Source organism: Lissotriton helveticus, chromosome 4_1 (assembly GCF_964261635.1).
Source record: "Lissotriton helveticus chromosome 4_1, aLisHel1.1, whole genome shotgun sequence".
In the NCBI taxonomy this organism is placed as follows: domain Eukaryota; kingdom Metazoa; phylum Chordata; class Amphibia; order Caudata; family Salamandridae; genus Lissotriton; species Lissotriton helveticus.
Window position 1 is genome coordinate 2,126,386,184 of NC_136063.1, and position 25,313 is coordinate 2,126,411,496.

At 46.7% G+C, this 25,313-nt stretch overlaps 1 protein-coding gene across 3 annotated transcripts in view; it reads right to left on the reverse strand.

Moving 5' to 3' along the window:
* Nucleotides 1–25,313, reverse strand: part of LOC144829566 (copper-transporting ATPase 1-like) — a 405,691-nt gene that overhangs the window by 96,651 nt on the left and 283,727 nt on the right. For all 3 annotated transcript variants that reach the window (XM_078688825.1, XM_078688827.1, XM_078688826.1), the window contains exon 15: nt 22,691–22,885. In XM_078688825.1, coding sequence (XP_078544951.1) covers nt 22,691–22,885 — 195 coding nt within the window. The remainder of the gene's footprint in view (nt 1–22,690; nt 22,886–25,313) is intronic.

The window sequence follows — 25,313 nt, forward strand, 5'->3', positions numbered from 1 at the left end:
TGCCAGGCAAGGCCCTTTAATTGTATCACCGGAGTTGTTAGACGCAACACATTAAAGGAACATGAAGCTCTCAGCCCTCCTGTGCGTGCCCTCTGTTCATTGCATAGTGAGTTGTGTGTATATATATATTATATATATATAATTTCTAAGGGTTTTTATTTTGAATACAAAAACATCTTTTTATCACCCAACTATAACATTATTTAACCTGTGTGTGTGTGTGTGTGTGTGGGTGTATGTATCGCTTGATGGGCTCTCCGACGGAAGGTTGATGTGGTGAGGGGACTCGAGGGTGTGCTTTGTTCCGTTGGACATATCAGGATATTGGCAGTGTCCACCTCCCTGACTCGCCTGCACAGATCCATCTTGCTATCTGGTTTCTATTCACCCCAGCATCACCCGGTACCGGAACAGTGCATTCTGGGACTTGCGCTCCATTACTACACAGTGGACAGCAGTAAGGGCGGTGTTTTCCACTTGGAGGGGGAGTGATTGGGTTTTAACCAACCAGCACAGAGCGGGACATATTTCTTCAGGGACAGGGCACGCCTCCTGCAATACTTACCTGGCACTGAAGAAGGCTTTACTGCCGAAATGCATTTGCCATTTTGTGATTTCCTGAAATAAAGCTGCCTCCTTGATGTTCCCCCGCTGTGGCTTCCGCTCTTTTCTTGCAAAGGAGGTGTTCGTGGATTTCTTCAGCGTGTTGGCCAGTGACACGCTTTCGGAAGCCCCCGCATCACAAGCTGGCTCTGGTTTTCATTGGCGTGGGCAGCTATGGTGTAGTGTAGTTCCTATATTCCCAATAGGCTCTGCGCTTTGGAATAATATATCCTATAGTTTAGATGTAGGACTGAGGTCGACTAGGTCTCTATTGAATATATTAGACTTATTTGTGAGTGCCAGCTAGCTCAGAGGTCACTAGAAACTTTCTCGAATTCACAAGAAGGGATTAGTTTCTGACAACCGCATAAACATGACAACTTTGTTTCCCCAAGATAAAACGGATCTTCAAAAGTCGTGGAAACAATAGATAGATATTTCACTCAGTCAATCGTGCATGCTTCGTTTCACCAGAGGTGCACAGAAATAGATAGACGGGCGTTTTCAATAATAGGATTTATTGAACAGTCTTCTTTCTCAAACATAAGAAATGAACTGCTACAATCGTAAAACTGGTTGTAAAATATAATGCATACAGTATAAAAAGTAGAATAAAATAATACTGTAAGAGCATTGTATGGTTCCTAAACCATAGATAAATACATACATAACTAAATAAATAACAGGGGCTAAAAGTACTCAACTGGTGCTTCTAAAATACGCCTACCCAGATGTACCTAACCTGAGCTTAGTACGAGGGAAGCAGTAAGTGAGGTGTAGAATAAATAGATTATTCTTTTGCCAAGAATCTGTCCAAGATTTCTCCTAGGGTCTAATCAGCTCCGTACCTTAGTTTAGAATGGAGAAGGTCAGTCTCGGGACCCGATTTCGCAACAACTCGCAAGGGTAGCTTGGAAACACTGGAGCTGTATTTCTCGGCAGGAGAAAAGACAGCGTCCCTCTCAGTGCGTCTGCTGGAGGGTCGGCTTCCTTCGGCACTTGCAGTAGCAGGGCGCGCGGGCAAGTAGATAGTCGAACTGCTCCAAACCACCGTGTGTGTGCTAAGGCAAGTGTGGGCATATTTATACCTTGAAGTTGCCGAGTTTGACGTAAAGGTGGACATAATAACGTCATCAAAGAGTCTCAGTTCTTTGAAAACTCCATGAGTTCTTGGACAAGTCAGTTCTCGAGCAAGGGAAAGTCCCTAGCTGCTGAAGCCGAGTTTTCCAAGAAATCGTTGTAGATTTTCGGACCTCGTGGGAGTAGCCCTGCCGTATTTGGACTGCATGAGCTATGCCTAAATATGGTTATGATTCTTATGCCTATATAAGGACATAGTGATTTATACCTATATTAGGGCATGAATCGGGAAATTTACAATAGGGTCCTAAAATGATACATAACACCCACTCCATGTTATCATGTTCATTTAAGTTCAAGCACTAAAATATATAATCTAGAGCATGTGTTTACAACCCCCAAAAAAATCATAAAAAATGCATTTGAAATGGTTGCACATGGAAAAAATGATAATTTGTACAGTACACATTTAAAGAAATTACTTCATTGTAAGCATATGATATGATATAATGCTAACCGAATGAATCACGAAATTTACATTTATGAAATGGTAGATACAGAAAAAAGGTTGAGACCATCCCATAGCAGAATATATCAGATAGTCTGATTTGTGTATTAGGTCAATATTGTTTCTAGGAAGTAGTCAAAGAATTCTTGTTCTCTAGGAATAGTTCTACTTTAAGCAGATTACTTTGTGCCAAAGTTCAGTCTGTTTTGGAAAAAAGTCAAATAAAATCTGTAATGAAAATAGATTTTCAAACTTTGGAAGCTTTTGTTTTGAAAAAGTGAAGGTTGAATTTCAGAGTTCCGAAAGAACGCTGTGTGCTAATTTCAAAAGTTATTCTCGGTGTCAGGAGAAAACATTAAGTCATCAAGACTGGCAAAGAAATCGTCTACCACAGTAGGTGAAAGTTTGACCACTTCATTAAGAAGGTCAATTAGCGTCAATCGCATTAGCAATGTTCGCAGCAGATGGTACCGGTGTGCCTGTTGGTCCGCGTATCTCACCTCCAGTTGAATTTGCTGGTGAGATCTCAATGAATGCCGTCATCAGGATTGGTAGCCATTGGGGGCAACACAACACATGAGCCGTTACCGGACCCAGTAATGCGTCAACACTCGTTGGCAGTGCTGATGGAAGTGTTAGACAGATATCTAACACGCATTCCTCTCCACAAAGCAGGCATCGTAGAACAGGTAAGATGCAATCTTGCCAGATTGGTCTGAATGACAGGAACCATGTGGTATTCAGATCTCTCAAACGAGACAAACCAAGGATCTGTGTTATGCGTTCACGATACCTCATGGCCTGGAGTGCATCCCCCATGCTGACTTGGGTATCGCTGGTGGCCGGATTTGCCATAACGGAGCAGGAGGAATAAAAATAAGATCCCAGCTACGAGTCCCAAAATGAGAGGCAGGCCGCCGAACACAGAGTGTACGAAATTAGGAAAAATGCCCAGGACTGCTTCAAAGGGTGCTAACAGTCCCAAAAAATTTGTCTTAAATACATGTGCAATACCGCTGGTATCAGACAAGGTAAAGATACGACCTAACATTTCTGCGATATGTATTCAGCAGTTTGTTGATAATAATGCATGTATCTCTCCAGAAGTCCTTGCAACTTGCAGATCATACGTCTCTCTGGACGAGGTCAGTGGCACCGTTTGTTTTACAAAAGAATGGCTTTCATTCTGCTTTAAGTATCAATTCGTATAGAAGAGATGTTCAGTGAAGGCCATAGTGGCGACTCCCCGTCTGTCTTGGTGTTAGGAAACAATACTTGCATACAACAAGTGACCCTGGCTGACACACTTACGAGATATGCTGTCCCTGGCATCATGCCACAACAGCTGTGATCATTCAACATTATGTAGCTACCATTGGACAGCTGCCTAAAAATTGGATCCATCACTGCTGTGGGCGAGCCCTGCAGGTGGCAAGAAATGTTATTGGAAGAACCCTCGCAGGCTCCGTGTAAATTAATACCTTGACACAGTAGTGTACCGCTTAGTGAGTTTTCACAATTTTTACCACTAAGAAATACCTCCTTTCCCCCACTCCAACTTTTGTGTGTGTATGGTAAATCCCAGGTCGACTTAATGTATTCTTTACCCAACCTTTCATACAGGCCTGCTGGTATGTGTTTTAAACAATATTGAAACTGGAAAGTCGTCACTGGTATCGTGATGGTACCATGTATTATCCATTCAACCGATGGTTTCTCAGAAACGGTCAATGGTAATCTCTCCAGTTTTTCTATGCTCAGCACCGTATAGTCTGCTCCCCTCTGAGCCAACGAGATTTGTTTATCTGTAAGGTTAAATACAGTAAACAATGACGTAGTGTTGATTAAACGCCATGGTACATAGCCAGAACGAAGGTTTTGCAATGTCCAGCCTAACAGTACTATAGAATGTAATTGAGAATGGCCATGTTGTAACATCAGCAAGTCCTGTTCCATTATATCTATGGCAGAGGATACAATGCTGTCCAAAGAATATATTCTGGACGACAGAGTTGTTAACCCATTGTCAACTACAGAGAGTGATTTCTCTAAATTAATACGATCAATTCCTCGTATTCTTTCAGCTGTTTCCATTTGCGTGACTTCCCATGTTTCATTGTATGCAGCGTATATACCGGCGTATATGATACGTTTATGACTTGGATTACGAGGTCCCAGTAAAAATTCTCGTACATCAACGCCATCTTTATGCAAAGATAAGTGTTGTTTTATTTCTGGAAGTGTGGATTTCTGCAGCCACTCAAGGCATAGTTTTCTTATACTATAAGTTGTTATTATCCCTGGATTTTGTCTTTGGATATATCTTGGATCTGGCCGAGTTACTGTGAACCCTTGTGTCTTGTTCAGGAATCTATCTTGACAGTTATTCGTGTCTGTGGGCCAGATTAACCATTTTTTTCCATTCAGGATTTGTTCTGTTTTGTTGTAGAATATAATTTACGTCTACCTCCTCATCCGAAGTTAAATTACTATCAGGTGTGGGCTTAGGTAGCGACGGTTTGTTTAAATCTTTTATCTTAGCCAGGCCAAGACAAGATGTCTGTTGAACAGTTTCATTTAAGAACAGTATTTGTTCTGGGATGATGCAGGCTCTAAACAATGCTTCTAAACCTTTTACCTGCCAGTCTTTTGTGCCCCAGACAGTTTTTGTCTCAATGTTGTCTTTCCAAAAGTCAAAGCCTAAGGTGGACAATTGAGCATAAAAGGCAGCAGAATAGATTTGTTTAGTATTTGTCAACATACTCTTCATGCCTGTCTTATTAACATTTCTAAAGTAAAAACTTTCTGGATTTGTAACATTAAAGCCTGTAAAATATGGACATTTTCTAATAAATGTTTTAGAACTACCTTTTGGAGGTGTTGGACAATGTTCCCATTGATTATAAGTTAAAACATTTCTAGGGTTTGCAGATTTGTGCAAGTAATGATGACCAAAATGATTAAAACAATACATTTCTCCATAATTAGATGAACATTCTAAGTATTCATGTTTTGTAAATTTTGCTGACATTTCTAAGTCTGCCATCATGTTATTAACAGTCTCAAAGTCCTAATCATCAGAAAATGTGCTGGGTGAAACGAAATCACTCAAGGTAACCCTAAATTGGTGTGGAATTTTCAGCAGCTCGACAGGGCCATAAATGTCATAATCAGTTGTATCCCAAGCTATTCCACCAGATAGAGGAACCACTGTGATGTTCACTGATGACAGGTCTTGTTGTTCACGATGAGATGATTTGTGTGGCTTCAGGAGCAAGTTGATGTTTTTACTTGCTGTGTCCATTTTAATGTGTTTTCCTTCTATCAGCTTTCCCAGACTTAAAACAAGAATGAGCCATAGCAGGAGAACAAATACACCTAACCCAATCCAAAATTCAGCCCATGGTGAAACCAGATATGTTTTAGCAAGCTCTTGACCAAGTTCCGTTAATTTTTCCTTGAAGGTTTTATTTGCTGGCGTAGTTTCAGGTTCACTGGGATCCTCAGAAAAGTTATCAAAGTTGATAAAATAGCCAGAGGCAGTTCTGTCAATAGTTCGTATTGCATCAGGATTTTTTGAAATCGCTGGAGTTGCTTGTTCCCTTGACATGTTTGTATAGTCAGATGCTACATCATTGTAGACGGGAGTTTCTTGACGAACTGTTATTTGGGTTTCAAGAGGCACAAGTTCCATGGCTTTGTTGCATAGTCCTTCTTTTCTCACTTTAGAATCTTCAAAGGTGATGAGTCTTTCAGTTTGAACCTCTTGGATGGTAGCAAGATTTGGTCGTCTGCAACATCTTGGGAGCCCACTGGGCCTACTACTTATCGGCCACATGGTGTGGTTTTACCAGGTCAATTGATACAGACCAGTTCTCCTTTCTTCCAGCAAGGGGCGGCAGTAGCACTGTTCTTGATCCGTGGATTGCTAGTCCAGGTACTGGTTTTCTGTAAGAAGACCCAAATTCCTTCTTGTCCTCTTATTTTCTCCCTGACTAGATCCCCAACCTTTGGAATCCAGACAGGTCTTGCTGGGACAGGTGGTTTTTCTTCAGTGGTCGTTGGCTTTTCGCTGGTGTTGCTTAGACTTCTTCTTGTTTCAATTAAGTCCTGTAAAACAGCCAAACGATCTTTGATATCAAATGGTTTTTGTTCCACCACTGAAGTCTGACGATCGAGGTCTTCAACCAACATTCTAGTACCAAAAAAGGATTTCATATGGAGTGATTCCACCCAGAGAATTTCTAGGCAGGTTATTAAGACTACGTTGGACATTTATTAGATGTTTGACCCACCCATCACCCGAACCTAATACCCTAGCTGTTATAGATTGCTTTATGTCACGTTTTTTTCTCTCCACAACCGAATTTCCCTCAGGATGGAATGGACTCGAAAACCGCAATACAACGCCCAAATAGGCCAGGGCCTCCTTGTAAGCACTAGAGCTAAACGCAGGACCCTGGTCAGAATGTAGCGTGCCGATTGCGTATCTGCCGATAAAGACTCGCAAATCTTTTATAACAGTTCGGGCGTCAGCCGAGCGCTGAGGCCACATCCAAATGAATCTTGTCTTAATATTTGTGGGACTGCAATGTAGATAGCCTTATGCTGTCTAACAGTGGTGTCTGTCATGGTCTGGCTACGCTGTAGTCAGGAATCTGGTGGTATTCAAAGCTGTGGTATTTGTAACAGTCATCGCAATTAATTCCGAATATGTATACGTGAGCTCTCATCCCTGGCCACCAGTACATCTCTTCTAATTCTAATAGAGATTTAGAGATCCCTTGATGTATCAGACCCTCTCCCATATGTGCTTCATGAATCAGGGCACCTCTCCTGTTCCTGTTTGGAATTACCCTATCCCCCACTCCAGGGATTCGAGCAAAAGGAACAGAGTTTGCATCAATTATGTATCTATATTTGAGTGGATAATTTAGAGGTAACGGCTGCCTTTACTCGTGGCCTTGACAGCGAGCATGTTTTCACTGTCTATTGTTGTTTTTGAACGATTGATCGCAGGTACAGAAGCCGTTTGCACAGCTGCCTTCGCGGCTTCATCAGCCAATGAATTCCCTTCAACGTGAACGCCATCACGCTGATGACTCAGTGTATGGATCACGAGAGTCTTTTGTAGTTCTTTCTGCAAAAGAACTACCTATTCCCAAAGCATTTTATGCTTGATTGTGCCACCTTTTGTGTTTTTAAAACCATTTTGAACCCAGGTCTGCAGATATTCATTGTAATTCCGGACGCAGTTATACGAATCGCACACTACGAGTGTGGGGAATTCACGATCGGTATTTTCAAGCGCCATCTTGAAAGCTTGCAGTTCAGCTCGCTGAGCTGTACAGTCTCCTAGAGATTGAGTTTTTGTGACCATAGGTCTGAATTTACCAGCGCGCCAGCGAACTTTAACAATCGCGCATGCTGCACTATAAGCTTGTTTACCCCTAATCGTGGGCTGTGCTGATCCGTCTGTTTATATTAAACAGCCGTAATGTTCTAGAGGTAGAATTTCAGTAGGCAGAGGACATTCTTGTTCATATTGGAGAAATTCTTGTGTCTTCAAGTAAGGGTAAAAAACGTATTCAACGTCTGTTGCAGCAAGAGAATTAACCCATTGTATCCATCTTGGATGTCGAGCTTTTGCATTTGGAATACTTGCCTTTGTCACTGCCTCTAAGGCAGGTACAGGTGTAACGACTTTTATGCGTTTACCCTGTGTGAGGGCTCTCTCCTTTGCTACAGCAGTCTGAACCGCTGTCAGAATTTTTTCTGTTGAAGTGAATTTCATTTCAGCTTGTGTGTACAAGTGTGACTTGTAAGCTATTGGTACATTTTCACCTTCATTAAAGGTTAGTTAGGTATGAGAATCCGCATCTCCCTGAGATGATTCGGATTACAAGGTTGCGTACATTGTCGCGTGTTTTTAAGTGTGTTGTTGCCAACATGTCTGTTTGCACTAAACGCAAAATTTCTGTGTGTTTTTGAGTCCAATTAGTAGGTTTGATTAGTTCGTAGAGAGGTTTACCCGCGCCGCACGGCCACCAGCTGCTGCGTGTGCCCCCTTTCCTTGCTCTCTGCCTCGCTGCCTGCCTCGCTGCCGGCTGACCCTGCTGTCGTTTGTTTTGCTTTGTTTTGTTCTCCATTTGTGCTTGTTTTGTCATAGTTTTTTGCCCGTGTTAGCTTTGTTTTGTTCTCCATTTGTGCTTGTTTTGTCATAGTTTTTGCCCGTGTTAGCTTTGTTTTGTTCTCCATTTGTGCTTGTTTTGTTAATAGTTTGCCCGTGTTAGCGTCCTCCTTCTGTTTCCCGCCCTCCTCGCCGCCCCCGTCTTCTCTCCCTGCTCCCCGCTTCCCGCCACCACCACAGACCCCGCCCCTTTTTTCCTTCTGTTCCCTCCCCGCTCCCGCCTCCCAGCTGCTCCGCCCACCCGCGCACTTGGCCTTATATGGCGACCGTGCGACACAGGTAAGTGTGACCCACTTGTGGGACACCCCCGCGCCGCACGGCCACCAGCTGCTGCGTGTGCCCCCTTTCCTTGCTCTCTGCCTCGCTGCCTGCCTCGCTGCCGGCTGACCCTGCTGTCGTTTGTTTTGCTTTGTTTTGTTCTCCATTTGTGCTTGTTTTGTCATAGTTTTTTGCCCGTGTTAGCTTTGTTTTGTTCTCCATTTGTGCTTGTTTTGTCATAGTTTTTGCCCGTGTTAGCTTTGTTTTGTTCTCCATTTGTGCTTGTTTTGTTAATAGTTTGCCCGTGTTAGCGTCCTCCTTCTGTTTCCCGCCCTCCTCGCCGCCCCCGTCTTCTCTCCCCGCTCCCCGCTTCCCGCCACCACCACAGACCCCGCCCCTTTTTTCCTTCTGTTCCCTCCCCGCTCCCGCCTCCCAGCTGCTCCGCCCACCCGCGCACTTGGCCTTATATGGCGACCGTGCGACACAGGTAAGTGTGACCCACTTGTGGGACACCCCCGCGCCGCACGGCCACCAGCTGCTGCGTGTGCCCCCTTTCCTTGCTCTCTGCCTCGCTGCCTGCCTCGCTGCCGGCTGACCCTGCTGTCGTTTGTTTTGCTTTGTTTTGTTCTCCATTTGTGCTTGTTTTGTCATAGTTTTTTGCCCGTGTTAGCTTTGTTTTGTTCTCCATTTGTGCTTGTTTTGTCATAGTTTTTGCCCGTGTTAGCTTTGTTTTGTTCTCCATTTGTGCTTGTTTTGTTAATAGTTTGCCCGTGTTAGCGTCCTCCTTCTGTTTCCCGCCCTCCTCGCCGCCCCCCGTCTTCCCTCCCCGCTCCCCGCTTCCCGCCACCACCACAGACCCCGCCCCTTTTTTCCTTCTGTTCCCTCCCCGCTCCCGCCTCCCAGCTGCTCCGCCCACCCGCGCACTTGGCCTTATATGGCGACCGTGCGACACAGGTAAGTGTGACCCACTTGTGGGACACCCCCGCGCCGCACGGCCACCAGCTGCTGCGTGTGCCCCCATTCCTTGCTCTCTGCCTCGCTGCCTGCCTCGCTGCCGGCTGACCCTGCTGTCGTTTGTTTTGCTTTGTTTTGTTCTCCATTTGTGCTTGTTTTGTTATAGTTTTTTGCCCGTGTTAGCTTTGTTTTGTTCTCCATTTGTGCTTGTTTTGTCATAGTTTTTGCCCGTGTTAGCTTTGTTTTGTTCTCCATTTGTGCTTGTTTTGTTAATAGTTTGCCCGTGTTAGCGTCCTCCTTCTGTTTCCCGCCCTCCTCGCCGCCCCCGTCTTCTCTCCCTGCTCCCCGCTTCCCGCCACCACCACAGACCCCGCCCCTTTTTTCCTTCTGTTCCCTCCCCGCTCCCGCCTCCCAGCTGCTCCGCCCACCCGCGCACTTGGCCTTATATGGCGACCGTGCGACACAGGTAAGTGTGACCCACTTGTGGGACACCCCCGCGCCGCACGGCCACCAGCTGCTGCGTGTGCCCCCTTTCCTTGCTCTCTGCCTCGCTGCCTGCCTCGCTGCCGGCTGACCCTGCTGTCGTTTGTTTTGCTTTGTTTTGTTCTCCATTTGTGCTTGTTTTGTCATAGTTTTTTGCCCGTGTTAGCTTTGTTTTGTTCTCCATTTGTGCTTGTTTTGTCATAGTTTTTGCCCGTGTTAGCTTTGTTTTGTTCTCCATTTGTGCTTGTTTTGTTAATAGTTTGCCCGTGTTAGCGTCCTCCTTCTGTTTCCCGCCCTCCTCGCCGCCCCCGTCTTCTCTCCCCGCTCCCCGCTTCCCGCCACCACCACAGACCCCGCCCCTTTTTTCCTTCTGTTCCCTCCCCGCTCCCGCCTCCCAGCTGCTCCGCCCACCCGCGCACTTGGCCTTATATGGCGACCGTGCGACACAGGTAAGTGTGACCCACTTGTGGGACACCCCCGCGCCGCACGGCCACCAGCTGCTGCGTGTGCCCCCTTTCCTTGCTCTCTGCCTCGCTGCCTGCCTCGCTGCCGGCTGACCCTGCTGTCGTTTGTTTTGCTTTGTTTTGTTCTCCATTTGTGCTTGTTTTGTCATAGTTTTTTGCCCGTGTTAGCTTTGTTTTGTTCTCCATTTGTGCTTGTTTTGTCATAGTTTTTGCCCGTGTTAGCTTTGTTTTGTTCTCCATTTGTGCTTGTTTTGTTAATAGTTTGCCCGTGTTAGCGTCCTCCTTCTGTTTCCCGCCCTCCTCGCCGCCCCCCGTCTTCCCTCCCCGCTCCCCGCTTCCCGCCACCACCACAGACCCCGCCCCTTTTTTCCTTCTGTTCCCTCCCCGCTCCCGCCTCCCAGCTGCTCCGCCCACCCGCGCACTTGGCCTTATATGGCGACCGTGCGACACAGGTAAGTGTGACCCACTTGTGGGACACCCCCGCGCCGCACGGCCACCAGCTGCTGCGTGTGCCCCCATTCCTTGCTCTCTGCCTCGCTGCCTGCCTCGCTGCCGGCTGACCCTGCTGTCGTTTGTTTTGCTTTGTTTTGTTCTCCATTTGTGCTTGTTTTGTTATAGTTTTTTGCCCGTGTTAGCTTTGTTTTGTTCTCCATTTGTGCTTGTTTTGTCATAGTTTTTGCCCGTGTTAGCTTTGTTTTGTTCTCCATTTGTGCTTGTTTTGTTAATAGTTTGCCCGTGTTAGCGTCCTCCTTCTGTTTCCCGCCCTCCTCGCCGCCCCCCGTCTTCCCTCCCCGCTTCCCGCCACCACCACAGACCCCGCCCCTTTTTTCCTTCTGTTCCCTCCCCGCTCCCGCCTCCCAGCTGCTCCGCCTACCCGCGCACTTGGCCTTATATGGCGACCGTGCGACACAGGTAAGTGTGACCCACTTGTGGGACACCCCCGCGCCGCACGGCCACCAGCTGCTGCGTGTGCCCCCTTTCCTTGCTCTCTGCCTCGCTGCCGGCTGACCCTGCTGTCGTTTGTTTTGCTTTGTTTTGTTCTCCATTTGTGCTTGTTTTGTCATAATTTTTTGCCCGTGTTAGCTTTGTTTTGTTCTCCATTTGTGCTTGTTTTGTCATAGTTTTTGCCCGTGTTAGCTTTGTTTTGTTCTCCATTTGTGCTTGTTTTGTTAATAGTTTGCCCGTGTTAGCGTCCTCCTTCTGTTTCCCGCCCTCCTCGCCGCCCCCCGTCTTCCCTCCCCGCTTCCCGCCACCACCACAGACCCCGCCCCTCTTTTCCTTCTGTTCCCTCCCCGCTCCCGCCTCCCAGCTGCTCCGCCCACCCGCGCACTTCGCCTTATATGGCGACCGTGCGAACGCGCAGCGTTCACGCGCAGCGGGCGCGCCGATTGTGCGCCGAAGGCGCGCCAAAGGTAAGCCCGTCTGCGCCCCTCCGCGACCGGATCGCGACCAGCGCCAGGACCCCTGGCCCACGAAGACCCCGACCGACCCGCCTGACGTACACCGCCGCCACCCTCATCGCACTCAACACCGGCCGACTCCCAGATTGCCACCAAGCCTCACCACGACGCACCCACGGACCTTTCAGCTGCCACGCCTGCAAATTCTCCTGCACCCGGACCTGCCTCACACCAGCACCCGCCAAGCCGAACACCAGCAGCAACCACCTCAAGTGCATCCTGCTCAACACCCGCTCCGTCCACAGACACGCCATCGAACTCTGGAACCTCCTAGACGCCACAGCCCCTGACGTCGCCTTCCTCACGGAGACCTGGATGAACGCCTCCTCAGCTCCCGACATCGCCATCGCTATCCCAGAAGGCTACAAGATCGTCCGGAGGGACCGCAACGCCAACCAGATGGGAGGAGGCATCGCCATCATCCACAGGAACACCATCCGGCTCACAACCAGCACCGACAACACCCTGACCACCGCCGAACACCTGCATTTCCAGATCCACACCGACCCGAAGACCACCCTCAGAGGCACCCTGATCTACCGACCCCCGGGACCACGCACACAATTCAGCGAGGACATCGCCGACTTCGTCAGCCCGCACGCCCTCCCCTCCGCCGACTACATCCTCCTGGGGGACCTCAACTTCCACCTGGAGAACAACAACGACCGCAACACCAGCTCCCTGCTCGACAACCTCGCCAATCTTGAACTCAAGCAGCTGGTGTCCACCCCCACCCACCTCGCCGGACACACACTCGACGCAGTCTTCTCCTCCAGCCCAGACATCGACTTCAGCCACGCCACAGAGCTTCAATGGACGGACCACAGCTGCGTCCACTTCACCTTCAAGAGAACGACGACCCACCACCACCAGCAACAGACCGCCCGCAGAAGCTGGAACAAGATCACAGCAGACCAGCTCGCCACCTCCTTGAGCCAGCACCCTCCTGCCAGCTCAGCGAACCCCAGCCAGGCTGCCGACAACCTCACGAAGTGGATCAGCATCTGCGCGGACGAGCTCGCCCCGCTAAGGACCCCGCCCAGCAGACCCGGCAGCAAGAAGGCCCCGTGGTTCACCGACGAACTCAAGAGCTCCAAGAAGAACTGCCGAGCCCTCGAGAAAGTCTGGAGAAGGGAACCTACACCGGACAACAGGACCACCCTCAAGCTGGCCACCCGGAAGCACCACCAGCTGATCCGCGCCGCCAAGAAAACCGCATTTAAGGACCGGTTGGACAACAACGCACACAACTGCAAGGAACTCTTCAACATCGTGAAAGAGCTATCCAACCCCAGCGCAGGAAACAACGACATCACCCCATCGCAAGACCTCTGCAACTCCCTCGCTACATACTTCCACAACAAGATCGCAGACATACACAACAGCTTCAACAACCAACCAACGCACACCAGGACCGAACAACCACCCCCCACCACCACCCTCCACGCCTGGACCCCGATCAGCACCGAAGACACCATCCAAACGATGAACTCCATCCACTCCGGATCTCCGACAGACCCCTGCCCTCACTACGTCTTCAATAAGGCCGACGCTGTCATCGCACCCCACCTGCGAGACATCATCAACACATCCTTCGACACCGCCACCTTCCCTGAGTGCTGGAAGCACGCCGAACTCAGCGCTCTACTCAAGAAACCCACAGCGGACCCCACCGAACTCAAGAATTACCGCCCCATCTTGCTCCTCCCATTTCCAGCCAAAGTCATCGAGAAGACCGTCAACAAGCAGATGGCCGCCTTCCTCGAGACGAATGGATCCCTCGACCCCTCCCAGACCGGCTTCCGAGCCAATCACAGCACCGAGACCGCCCTCATCGCCGCCACCGATGACATCCGAACCCTGATGGACAACGGAGAAACAGCGGCCCTCATCCTCCTAGACCTCTCCGCGGCATTCGACACTGTCTGCCACCGCACCCTAGTACAGCGCCTCAGCAACGTCGGAATCCAGGACAAGGCGCTGGAATGGATCATCTCCTTTCTCGACGGAAGAACACAGAGAGTCCGCCTCCCACCGTACAAGTCAGAGGCATCCGAAGTCATCTGCGGCGTCCCTCAAGGATCCTCTCTGAGCCCCACCCTCTTCAACGTCTACATGAGCCCACTCGCGGCCATCGCACGCCAACACAACCTCCGCATAATCTCCTACGCCGACGACACCCAGCTGATCCTCTCCCTGACCAACGACCCAGCCGCCGCCAGAGCCGACCTGCACGAAGGGATGAAAGAGGTAGCCGAATGGATGACGACCAGCCGCCTGAAACTGAACTCCGACAAGACGGAGGTCCTCATCCTGGGCTCTTCACCCTCCGCCTGGGACGACTCCTGGTGGCCTCCCGCCCTGGGCACCGCACCCAAACCGACAGACCATGCACGCAACCTGGGCTTCATCCTGGACTCCTCCCTCTCCATGACCAGGCAAGTCAACAACGTCTCCTCGGCGTGCTTCAACATCCTACGCATGCTACGGAAGATCTTCTGGTGGATCCCCACCGAGACCAGGAAGACCGTCACCCAGGCCCTCGTCACTAGCCGACTGGACTACGGCAACGCCCTCTACGCCGGTACCACCGCCAAACTCCAGAAAAGACTCCAGCGGATCCAGAACGCCTCTGCCAGACTCATCCTCGACATCCCACGAACCAGCCACATCTCCGGACACCTGAGAGACCTTCACTGGCTCCCCATCAACAAAAGAATCACCTTCCGCCTCCTCACCCACGCACACAAAGCCCTACACGACCAAGGCCCGAGCTACCTCAACAGCCGAATCAACTTCTACGCTCCCAAACGCCACCTCCGATCAGCCAACCACGCCCTCGCCGCCGTCCCCCGCATCCGAAGAGCGACTACAGGAGGAAGGTCCTTCTCCTACCTGGCCGCCAAGACCTGGAACTCCCTCCCAACCGACCTGCGCCTGACCCAAGACCACCTCTCCTTCAGGAAGAAGCTGAAGACCTGGCTGTTCGAGCAGTAGCGGCACCCCCCTCCCCCAGCGCCTTGAGACCCTACGGGTATGTAGTGCGCTCTATAAATGTCATTGATTGATTGATTGAACCCTTTCTGCGTAATTCAAAATGTAAGTTCTTCCGAAGTTTAGGAATCCTAGAATTTCAGTGTTTTTGGAGGTTGGAGCTGCACACATTTTACTAAAAAGTTTGCTGCAGGCTTCTGCCTTCAATCGAAAGTTCGTATCCTAAGAATAAGACGTTGAGGTGGGCAATTCTTGATTTTAGTTGAATTTATACCCTTCAGAGGCGAATCCAAGTATTATGGTGTTCACCCTGAAGTGCCTGTCCGAATCATTATCTGTAAGATAGATGTCATCGACATAAGATAATGCCTCATCATCATACGTTTGTAGTAACTCTGTTACTCTGGCTGAAAATAATCCAGGACTGTTCTTGAATCCCTGGGGGAGACGACAAAAGTGTTGTTATGTGCCCATTATTGAGAAAGCAGTCAAATACCTGCTTTCTCGTGCAATGTTTTGACAGAAGAAAACGTTTGAAATATCTAATGTAGTTTTATATTTTTTGCGAATGATTTTATTCATCAGTCCTGCACTGTGTGCATTTTGTACTGCAAAAGTTCTGCAACAAGACTTTAAATGTCTGTAATCCAAAACTAGACGATATGTATTGTCTGGTTTGGAGACAGGAAACAAATGATTGTTCATTGACGAGGTGCATGTTTCAATCACCCCTTGGTATTCAAGTTGATCTAAGATCTCCCTGACTTGTTTTTTAGCTTTACTGGATACTGCCTCTGAGCAGTAGGTTGATTTCTTAACTGGATTTTATGGTGAGGAGAGTCCTCATCCCATCGCACATGATTTTTATATAACGTTGGAGCCTGGGCCACAGCCCATTTTCTGGCATAGGTGTATTTTTTATGAATAGGATTATGATTAGAGAAGGCTGGCATAATGATTTCTTCGCCATGTGGGCACTCTCTGACAAATTCAGGTGGCCAGTCTTTTTCAACCAAAAGGATGTCATAACCCTTAGATAGTTTTTACCAAAAGAGTGCTTTTATTTTTCTAGTTATGTCCCACTCTATCCGGAGTGTTACTTCATATAACTTATGGGGTACACCAACTCTGATGTCGGCAGTTTCAACCTGAATGCATTCATTCAGATCCACTGTCTCCAGATGATCTTTCAGGATCCTGCCAGATATGGTGACCTCTGCTGCTCTGTCCAGCATTGTCTGGGCCCACTCCCCGTTCTTGAGTTGTGTCCTCAAGATCCTCGGCATGTCTGATTTTAATACTTGCTACCTTCTTTTTTGGAGAATGGAGTTTTCTTATTTTTTGGAACGTGTTGATCGTCTTTGGACTTCACGCGTTCTTCTTTATGTTCTGATCGTCCTCTTCTTTCGGATTTCTGCAAGGTAGTCTGAAAGGTACGAGAGGATCGTGTATCAGTATCTTGATATCGATCAGGTTTTCCTAAATTATCTCTATTTCTAAGGTTATACCTCTTTTCAGAGTGCTCCTTTTGAGGAGATCTACCTCTGGATTGAGAACGCTTCTCTTTAGGAAGTGACTGTCTACTATTTTCTCATTTCTTTTTAGGAGTAGTTAGATTGATTTTCTGTTATGTCAGGCTTTACAGGTTTCCCTCCCAAACTTTCTCTTCCTAGTTCTTCATAGGATTTTGGCAAGTTCATACGGTTGCTCAGCAATATCAAGTTCTTTTAATTTTTGGCGGATTGCCACGGATTCTGCTTCACCTTTAATGTTAGCTAATAAAATAGCTGAGACCTGTTTGAAATCTTTCAGTAATTTCATACCAAGATTCAAGGCTGTATACCACCTGTTTCTCAGCCCCCACTTCACGGATCACCACAAAGGTTTCCATCCACGAACTAGTCAAAAAGTTGCAAAGTTTTGGAAACATTCCTGAAGATTCGTCAAACGGTGTCAAAGTTATTAGCAATTCAAAAAACTCTTCGCAATCCAACATATATATATATATATATATATAAATCAAATAACATCACAACACAGGAACGGATTAACTAAGATGATGTGGTCCCTAAGTGTAGGGAACCTGCGACAGCAAAAGGGGTTAATTCTAGACTCTGATATCCGCAACATCATATCTTTTGTTAATTATATACTTCCTTGCCTTCCCTCCAACCATTAAGAACTTTGATTGAACTGGAAAATGAAGGGATTGGCGCAAGTGAACAGATCACATACCTAGATATCATTAAGGGAGCAAAATTTGAACATATGGAGCACAATACCTACACACTTCAAACCCCCATCGAGGACTTTATCAAGTAGCACAAAGGACGCCATAGATGTTTTTCACAATCTGTTTGTGAACGCTGTCAAGAAGATTTACTCAGGGGAAATCAACAAAAGAGGAGGCAAGACAATAGTGGCCTATTTGAAATGCTGAAATCTTCTTAAAAAGTTGCAGTAAAATAAGCAAGTTATTATAAAGAATTCCGATATAGGAGGGAACCTGGTACTATGGCCTTTGATTTGGAGGGGCGGTGGAATGAAGGTCTTATTACTCATGATGAGTTACAGTTTTTAAGAAATGAGAATCCCAACACACCTGTCCTGTGCCCGATTTCGAAAATACATAAAAATGCCAAAATACCACCTGGGCGTCCGATAATCTCTGTACAGGGCAATTTATTAGAAAACCCCTCCAAGTAAATAGAGTTCTTTTTGCAGGACCATGTGAGAAACTTGCCATCCTACGTAAAAGATAGTGGGGATTTTTTGCCACGAGTATACAACATGCTGATGGAGGATGATTATGTTCTAATTGCCCTCGATGTAACATTGCTATATACTTGCACCTGCCATGAGGATGGCCTGAGGCCATTTTCAACAAAATAGAAAAATACGTCTGTACAAACATACTCAGATTATTCTCACTATGGTTAGAAGATGTTTCGAAAATATTTTTTTCTTGTTAGGAGGGAATCTGTTTCAGCAGATCCATTGGTTGGGCTGCGATGGGCACCTGTTTTGCCCCCAGTTACGCATGCTTGCTTGTGGGCTGGTGGGAGGAACAGTTACTCCGCAGGGTCCATGGAAAAATGTGGGATGATCATGCAGTGGTATGGTCCATGTTTATTGACAACCTATTAGTTGTCTAGAAGGGGTCTGTAGAGTCAGTGGAAGAATTTGTAAAAATGATCAACAAAGTGAATATGCACTTTACTTATGAGATAAGCAAAACAAGTGTGACATTTCTAGATTTAGAAATATTGGTGCAGGATAAAAAGCTACAAACTAGGCTGCATAGATAAACAGCAGTCGGAAACACAACACTACATACAACAAGTTTTCATCCAAAACATACTAAATTGAGTAACCCTTTTGACGAACTGCTCCAAGCAGTACACAGGTTGACACACTACAATGCCAGGAGGAAATGAAGATGAAGTTTGCACAGAGAAGGTATAGTTCTAGTGTAGTCAAGGAAGCTCACAAATCAGCAAATAAACAGGAAAGGGAGACAATTGTATTCCCAAAAAGCACTGAAAAGAAAAAAGTCACAGCCAAAAATGAGATGAGATTTATAACAAAGTATAGTGCCCAGGATAAAAACATGGCAGCTCTGATGAGAAGAAATTGGCATATAATAAAGACGGATCCTGTAATAGGTACTCTTTTACCTAAGTGGCCACAAATAACCTATAGATATGCACCCTTACTCAAAGATAAATTAGTATGCAGGAGTCCAGAAGTAGTGGAAATAGAGGGGTGGCTCAGACCTAAGCCAGGTTTCAAAAAGTGAAGTGAAAAGCATGCAGTATAGGCCAAAACACTACGACATATACATCACCCTTCAATTACCATAAAACTAATATCAAAGGAACATATAGCTGCAGAATGGAATTTACTGTATATGTTTTAACTTGCACATGTGGTTTAAGATACATGGGCAGCACCACACCACCAGTGTTCAAGAGGATCAAACAGCATATGTGTGCTACTGTAAATAATGATTCAACATATCTGGTGGCATGCCACTGTTCAGTACACCACAACAAAGATCCAAACCAGATCACATATTTTCTGATTGATGCAATTTTACCCAAAGGAAGAGGAGGGGATTGAGTACAAAAGTTGAGAGAATTAGAAATTAAATATATTATCAACTTGGACTGCAAAGTCCCAAATGGCCTCAACATGGATGAGGAATTATACTTGAGTCTGTAATAAACATATTAAGTTTGTAAATGGAACAATCAGGGACTTACTTGGGCACGGTATGATTCACTATAGTTAAAATCAATTACAGAGAGAAATAATCATTTGCTATGATCTTATGACAATTTATTATCACACCGTTGAGTTTTTGAATTTTTTGATTTTTCATATTTCAATCAGGTTATAAATCATGAATATCCACTGCAACTAGTTTTATATTCTAGGTGGGTAACGCTTAGAACAGTGGTATCTATTAAGTTAATTGCTCACGTGGGTCTAATGAAATGATGTACTGTGCTGATATGTGACCTTAATGTCCTGTTAATTGTAGCAATGTCGTATTCGAAGATTAAGCCACTGTGGCGAGATTAAAAAAGGAAGACATCAAATTACAGTAATAAATGACCTGGACTAGTGAGTGGAATCAAGCATGCCTGACCAAATAGATCGAGCGGATCCGTGTGGTCAGATCATAGTGCCCTCACACATCTGATAGGATGTCATGCTTCATCATAGGACGCTCCCCATCAAGCCGGTGCTGCAATGCCTGATCGCCTGCGGGCTCTTTAGTGGCGATTCCAGTATGACCACTAAAATTAGAAATGCTACACCTGCTTCGATGCAGTAGGATTGATTCCACCCCAAGGTTCTGAGAATAAATACCCCTTAGGTGAGGCAGACATTCACGACTGTACACCTGCTTCGATGCAGTAGGATGGATTCCACCCCAAGGTTCTGGGAATAAATACCCCTTAGGTGAGGCAGACATTCACGACTCAGCTGCAGAAAGAGTAATCCTTGCAGGAGCTTTGCCCTGGACCTACCCTCCTCTATCAGCCTGTAGGACCTACAAACCACAAAGATCACTCTTTCCGCAGCTGAGTCCACGACCTCTGCCCCACCTAAGGAGTATTTCTTCCCAGAACCCTGGGTGGAATCAACCCCCGCTGCATCAAAGCAGGTGCAGTATTTCTAATTTTAGTGGGCACCCAATACTTAACGCTGGCCACCATAACTTTACCATATAGGGTAGCTAATATTCCGGTCTTGAAGAAATGCCAATTGACCCTCCAGACAACTAAGGTATGAAACATAAATCTACGATGGATCGCACACCGCTAGCCTCTCCTCCGGATCGCCCCTGAGCACTCTGGTATATGAAGTGCATGTAGTTTGAAGAGTTGAAACAAAAGTTCATGAGTGGTTCACCAAAGTTGGTGCAAGTAAGTAAGTAAGTAGGGACATGTATCGGGTCTAGAGATTCATCAGTTCAACAAGTACCGACTTGCACCCACCTGGGTGATCCACTAAAGAACTACAAGCACCAGAGTCCCGAGGGGCGATCCGGAGGAGGGGCTAGCGGTGTGCGCTCCATTGATGACTAAACACAATACGGCTCCCTTGAGCTTTGGGCCGACGGGCTCTTGGACGACGCACCTGCGTGCCGGTTCTGGCATCGAGGCCTTTGACTGTTGTGTGGCGGCCTTCTCTTCCACCCCTAACGATCTTTCTCTACTCATGAGGGAAGTTATCCCGAAACCCGAGACATGTCTCGGGCGATATCCTAAAACCCGGGACATGTATCGGGTCTAGAGATTCATCAGTTCAACAAGTACCGACTTGCACCCACCTGGGTGATCCACTAAAGAACTACAAGCACCAGAGTCCCGAGGGGCGATCCCGAGGAGGGGCTAGCGGTGTGCGCTCCATTGATGACTAAACACAATACGGCTCCCTTGAGCTTTGGGCCGACGGGCTCTTGGACGACGCACCTGCGTGCCGGTTCTGGCATCGAGGCCTTTGACTGTTGTGTGGCGGCCTTCTCTTCCACCTCTAACGATCTTTCTCTACTGATGAGGGAAGTTATCCCGAAACCCGAGACATGTCTCGGGCGATATCCTAAAACCCGGGACATGTATCGGGTCTAGAGATTCATCAGTTCAACAAGTACCGACTTGCACCCACCTGGGTGATCCACTAAAGAACTACAAGCACCAGAGTCCCGAGGGGCGATCCGGAGGATGGGCTAGCGGTGTGCGCTCCATTGATGACTAAACACAATACGGCTCCCTTCAGCTTTGGGCCGACGGGCTCTTGGACGACGCACCTGCGTGCCGGTTCTGGCATCGAGGCCTTTGACTGTTGTGTGGCGGCCTTCTCTTCCACCCCTAACGATCTTTCTCTACTGATGAGGGAAGTTATCCCGAAACCCGAGACATGTCTCGGCCGATATCCTAAAACCCGGGACATGTATCGGGTCTAGAGATTCATCAGTTCAACAAGTACCGACTTGCACCCACCTGGGTGATCCACTAAAGAACTACAATCACCAGAGTCTCGAGGGGCGATCCAGAGGAGGGGCTAGCGGTGTGCGCTCCATTGATGACTAAACACAATACGGCTCCCTTGAGCTTTGGGCCGACGGGCTCTTGGACGACGCACCTGCGTGCCGGTTCTGGCATCGAGGCCTTTGACTGTTGTGTGGCGGCCTTCTCTTCCACCCCTAACGATCTTTCTCTACTGATGAGGGAAGTTATCCCGAAACCCGAGACATGTCTCGGGCGATATCCTAAAACCCGGGACATGTATCGGGTCTAGAGATTCATCAGTTCAACAAGTACCGACTTGCACCCACCTGGGTGATCCACTAAAGAACTACAAGCACCAGAGTCCCGAGGGGCGATCCGGAGGAGGGGCTAGCGGTGTGCGCTCCATTGATGACTAAGGTATGAAACATGTCGACCCCAATATTTCCTTCACATGATAGCTATAAGGGTACATTATTACCGCAAGATAGCACGGTTGTTATTATTGTGTCAAGGGACCCTTATCTGATTAAAAAATCCCTGGGTTCCCTTATACTCTTTTACATCACTACTGTTACCACCCTATCTCTGACCCCTCACGTGCATTCATCTTATGGCATTAACGGATCAAAAGATCTCCGCTAAAGAGTCCAAAGGCCCATCAGGCCCTGCAGCGCCCGCTTTACGAGAAGCGTCCTATGATGACGCATGGCCCTACCAGGTGCGTGAGGGCACTATGATCTGCCCACACAAGTCCCCTTGATCTATGTGGTTAAGAGTTAAAAGGGGTTATTTTAACAGGCCATTCTGCAGGTTTTACACTGCAGCACTCAAGAGTGGTAGGCCTGAAGCAATGGTTTCCTTTTCACACTAGTTGATAGCAAAATAAGTGCTGCAGTCCACAATTGACATTTTAACTTTCCAAGCGTAGATGCATTTTCTTCAACACAAACTATGGTCTCACAATAAAGTAAAGTTAGAGAAGTCAATCAGGGATTAACCAATTTCTACATGTTTTAGGGGTCAGAGCGCATATAATAGACAGCAGTGCTACAGTGTAGAGTGTGAAAGCCATCAATAAAACTCAGCAACACTCAGCACAAAATGTGGGTGACCACACAAAAAGGGGCATTTTTCACAGTATTATTCTTATAAATAACAATCTCCATGCTTACCTTGTGTGCCATTTCCAAAGGCTCGCCTCCTTTAATCAGGATACCATTCTGAGCTCCAACCCCGGTGCCCACCATAACAGCTGTTGGGGTTGCCAGACCCAGTGAGCAGGGACACGCAATACACAGAACTGTGATTGCTGCTTGAAAAGCAAAGCGGATAATAACTTCTTCACGGGAGATGCTCTTGTTGTAGCCCTTTGACAAAGAGGAAAAGGGGTTTCAGTAAACTGAAAAACATAAGTAAACACTGAAAACAGAGCCGTGTATTGAGGCTGCAATATTCACTAAGCGGTTCTCAAACAATTACTCTTCACACCCAAGGCTACATAGGCCTCCGTACCATTGATTAAGTGGGCCTCCACTATTTGATAGCAACTTTCAGGCAATCTGCACAAGAATCTTAAAAACATTTAGATTCTACATGTAGAACCTGCTTTAAGTACTGTACCAAATCTCAATTTGTCATTACTCAAGCTTTCTTCCTCCATTCCATCACCTTACCAATTTCTTCTTGTCCTACCCATTTACTTACATCCGTTATTGCTCATACAATTGACAAGAACAGACTATCGCAAACTATGAAGCACACAAGACTCGAACTAGAGGTACTATGGGCCAGTTTTCACATATCCTAATATCTCTGACTCTGGACTACAACAATAGTAAGAGCCCCACCTCAGTTTTCACCTTGAAAGGTCAAATGATGATAAATATTTCATAGCTTGTGCGCTTGCCCCAGAGATATTTGGTCCCTATTACAAGACTACCTACACACCAGGACAGAGTGCGAGATGGCCACCGCCATGGAAAATGAGGAGGTTACGACAGAGGAAATTACGGAGACAGTGGGTTGAGGGTCCCCCTGCCACTGTTTGGAGGGTCTGTGCGCACACACTCACTTGAATCGAGGTATGCTAAGAAATGAAATCACCAATCATACCACCCTTCCTACTGCTTACTCTACTATCCTAACATCCTTGCTGTGGTGTGTTTTTCTATCCTATTCCCTTTTAATTCCTTGCAAATATTGACTCACAGTACAACGTAAGATGTATTGATGATGTTCATGAAGAAATAACATCTACAAACCCTGTATTGCTATCGATGAGCTATGTTTCTTATTTTTGTTTAGCCTCATAAAATTAAATAACAAAAAGAAAAGAAAGAAATGTATAGCTAGATGGAGAGTAAGGAAAGAGAGACTGGAAAGTTATGGATACCACACGACTCAGGTTTGCAAATTTAAATGTATGCAACTAAATTTTCTTTGTCTTGAGCAATGTACAAGACTTCATCCTTTGTATCGAGTGCCACAGCAGTGCGGAGAATGTGAAATAGAAAAGCATGAAGTAAACTAAGACAACAGAACTGGCAGGAATGACTAGATACAACTCATACCAGCACTCCGATACACATTACTCAGAAGTTTAATCAATGCACCCACAGATGCGTAATTAGCAGTCAACTTGTTCAAAGCCAAAGACAATACAATGTTGAAAGCTGCACAAATCACAAATTCAGTGGTGCACTTTTTGTCAAACATTAACACAACAATTCCTCATTAAAAACAAGCACTGGCAAAACCAATGGATAGCACCTCAATAATGCAAGGGTGAAGCTTTTGGTTTTACCAATGCTAGTTAGTAAAACATTGTTAAAAAAACTAAGTAAAAGAAAAAAACATTTCAAAATACTGGAGGAAAAGCAAACATATTTTAAGGTATCTCAAAACTGTACATGAAATTCAATATTTGCAATTGTCAGAACCACTTTCAGAGGACCACGTGGCATGCAGGGATTACTGGGTCCAACAGTGGGGGTGAGGCCTTTTAATCCTGATGTCCCAGGGCCAAACCTACTATTGATCCTGAGCAATTTGGCCAAGTATCCCTTCTGCACTTGACTCTCACTGTTAGATGTGAATGAGCAGTCTAAGCCTCCCTCTGCGAGGGGAGGGTTGGATACAGATTAGTGAACACAACTCAGAACATGCAGCAGTAGCAAGAAATCAATGTTGAGTCGAATACTTATTTTCATAATAAAAAGAAGTATTTTATTTGTAACTACTTATGCCTAAGAAAGTTACAACATTTGCAGACAATACATACCCCTTTTTGGGCTAGTGTTTCAATGGCAAATCCCTGTCCCACCCGCTCCTTACAATGTCATTGGGGTTGTTCCCCATTCACTGAAGGCTATGTCCAGCGAAGGCTCCCTAGCAGGCTTGAACGCAAGAATCCACTCCAACTCTTAGCAAATAGTCAAAAGTGTCTTGGCACCACAGTGCTCTTAGTAACGAGTTTCCCGGGAGAAGGTAGGCCTGTACTCGGACCTACCTGCTCCAGCAGAGAGGAAGCGTGCAGCATCTTGGAGGGTCCGTGGGCACTCTCATCAAAGCCGAGTCTGGTGGCTCAGTGGACTAATGCTTCCACTGCAGGGGTCGGTGTTCGACCTCATGATCACAGGTTCAAATCCTGGTGGGTCCACTCAGCCTTTCACCCATCTGAGGTCAATAAAATGAGTACCATTGAGTTGGGTAACAAAAAACATCTGTTATTCAGCACCAAGATTCCTACGGGTGAATGTGCGCTTTACAAATACACATGTTATGTTATAGACCTGC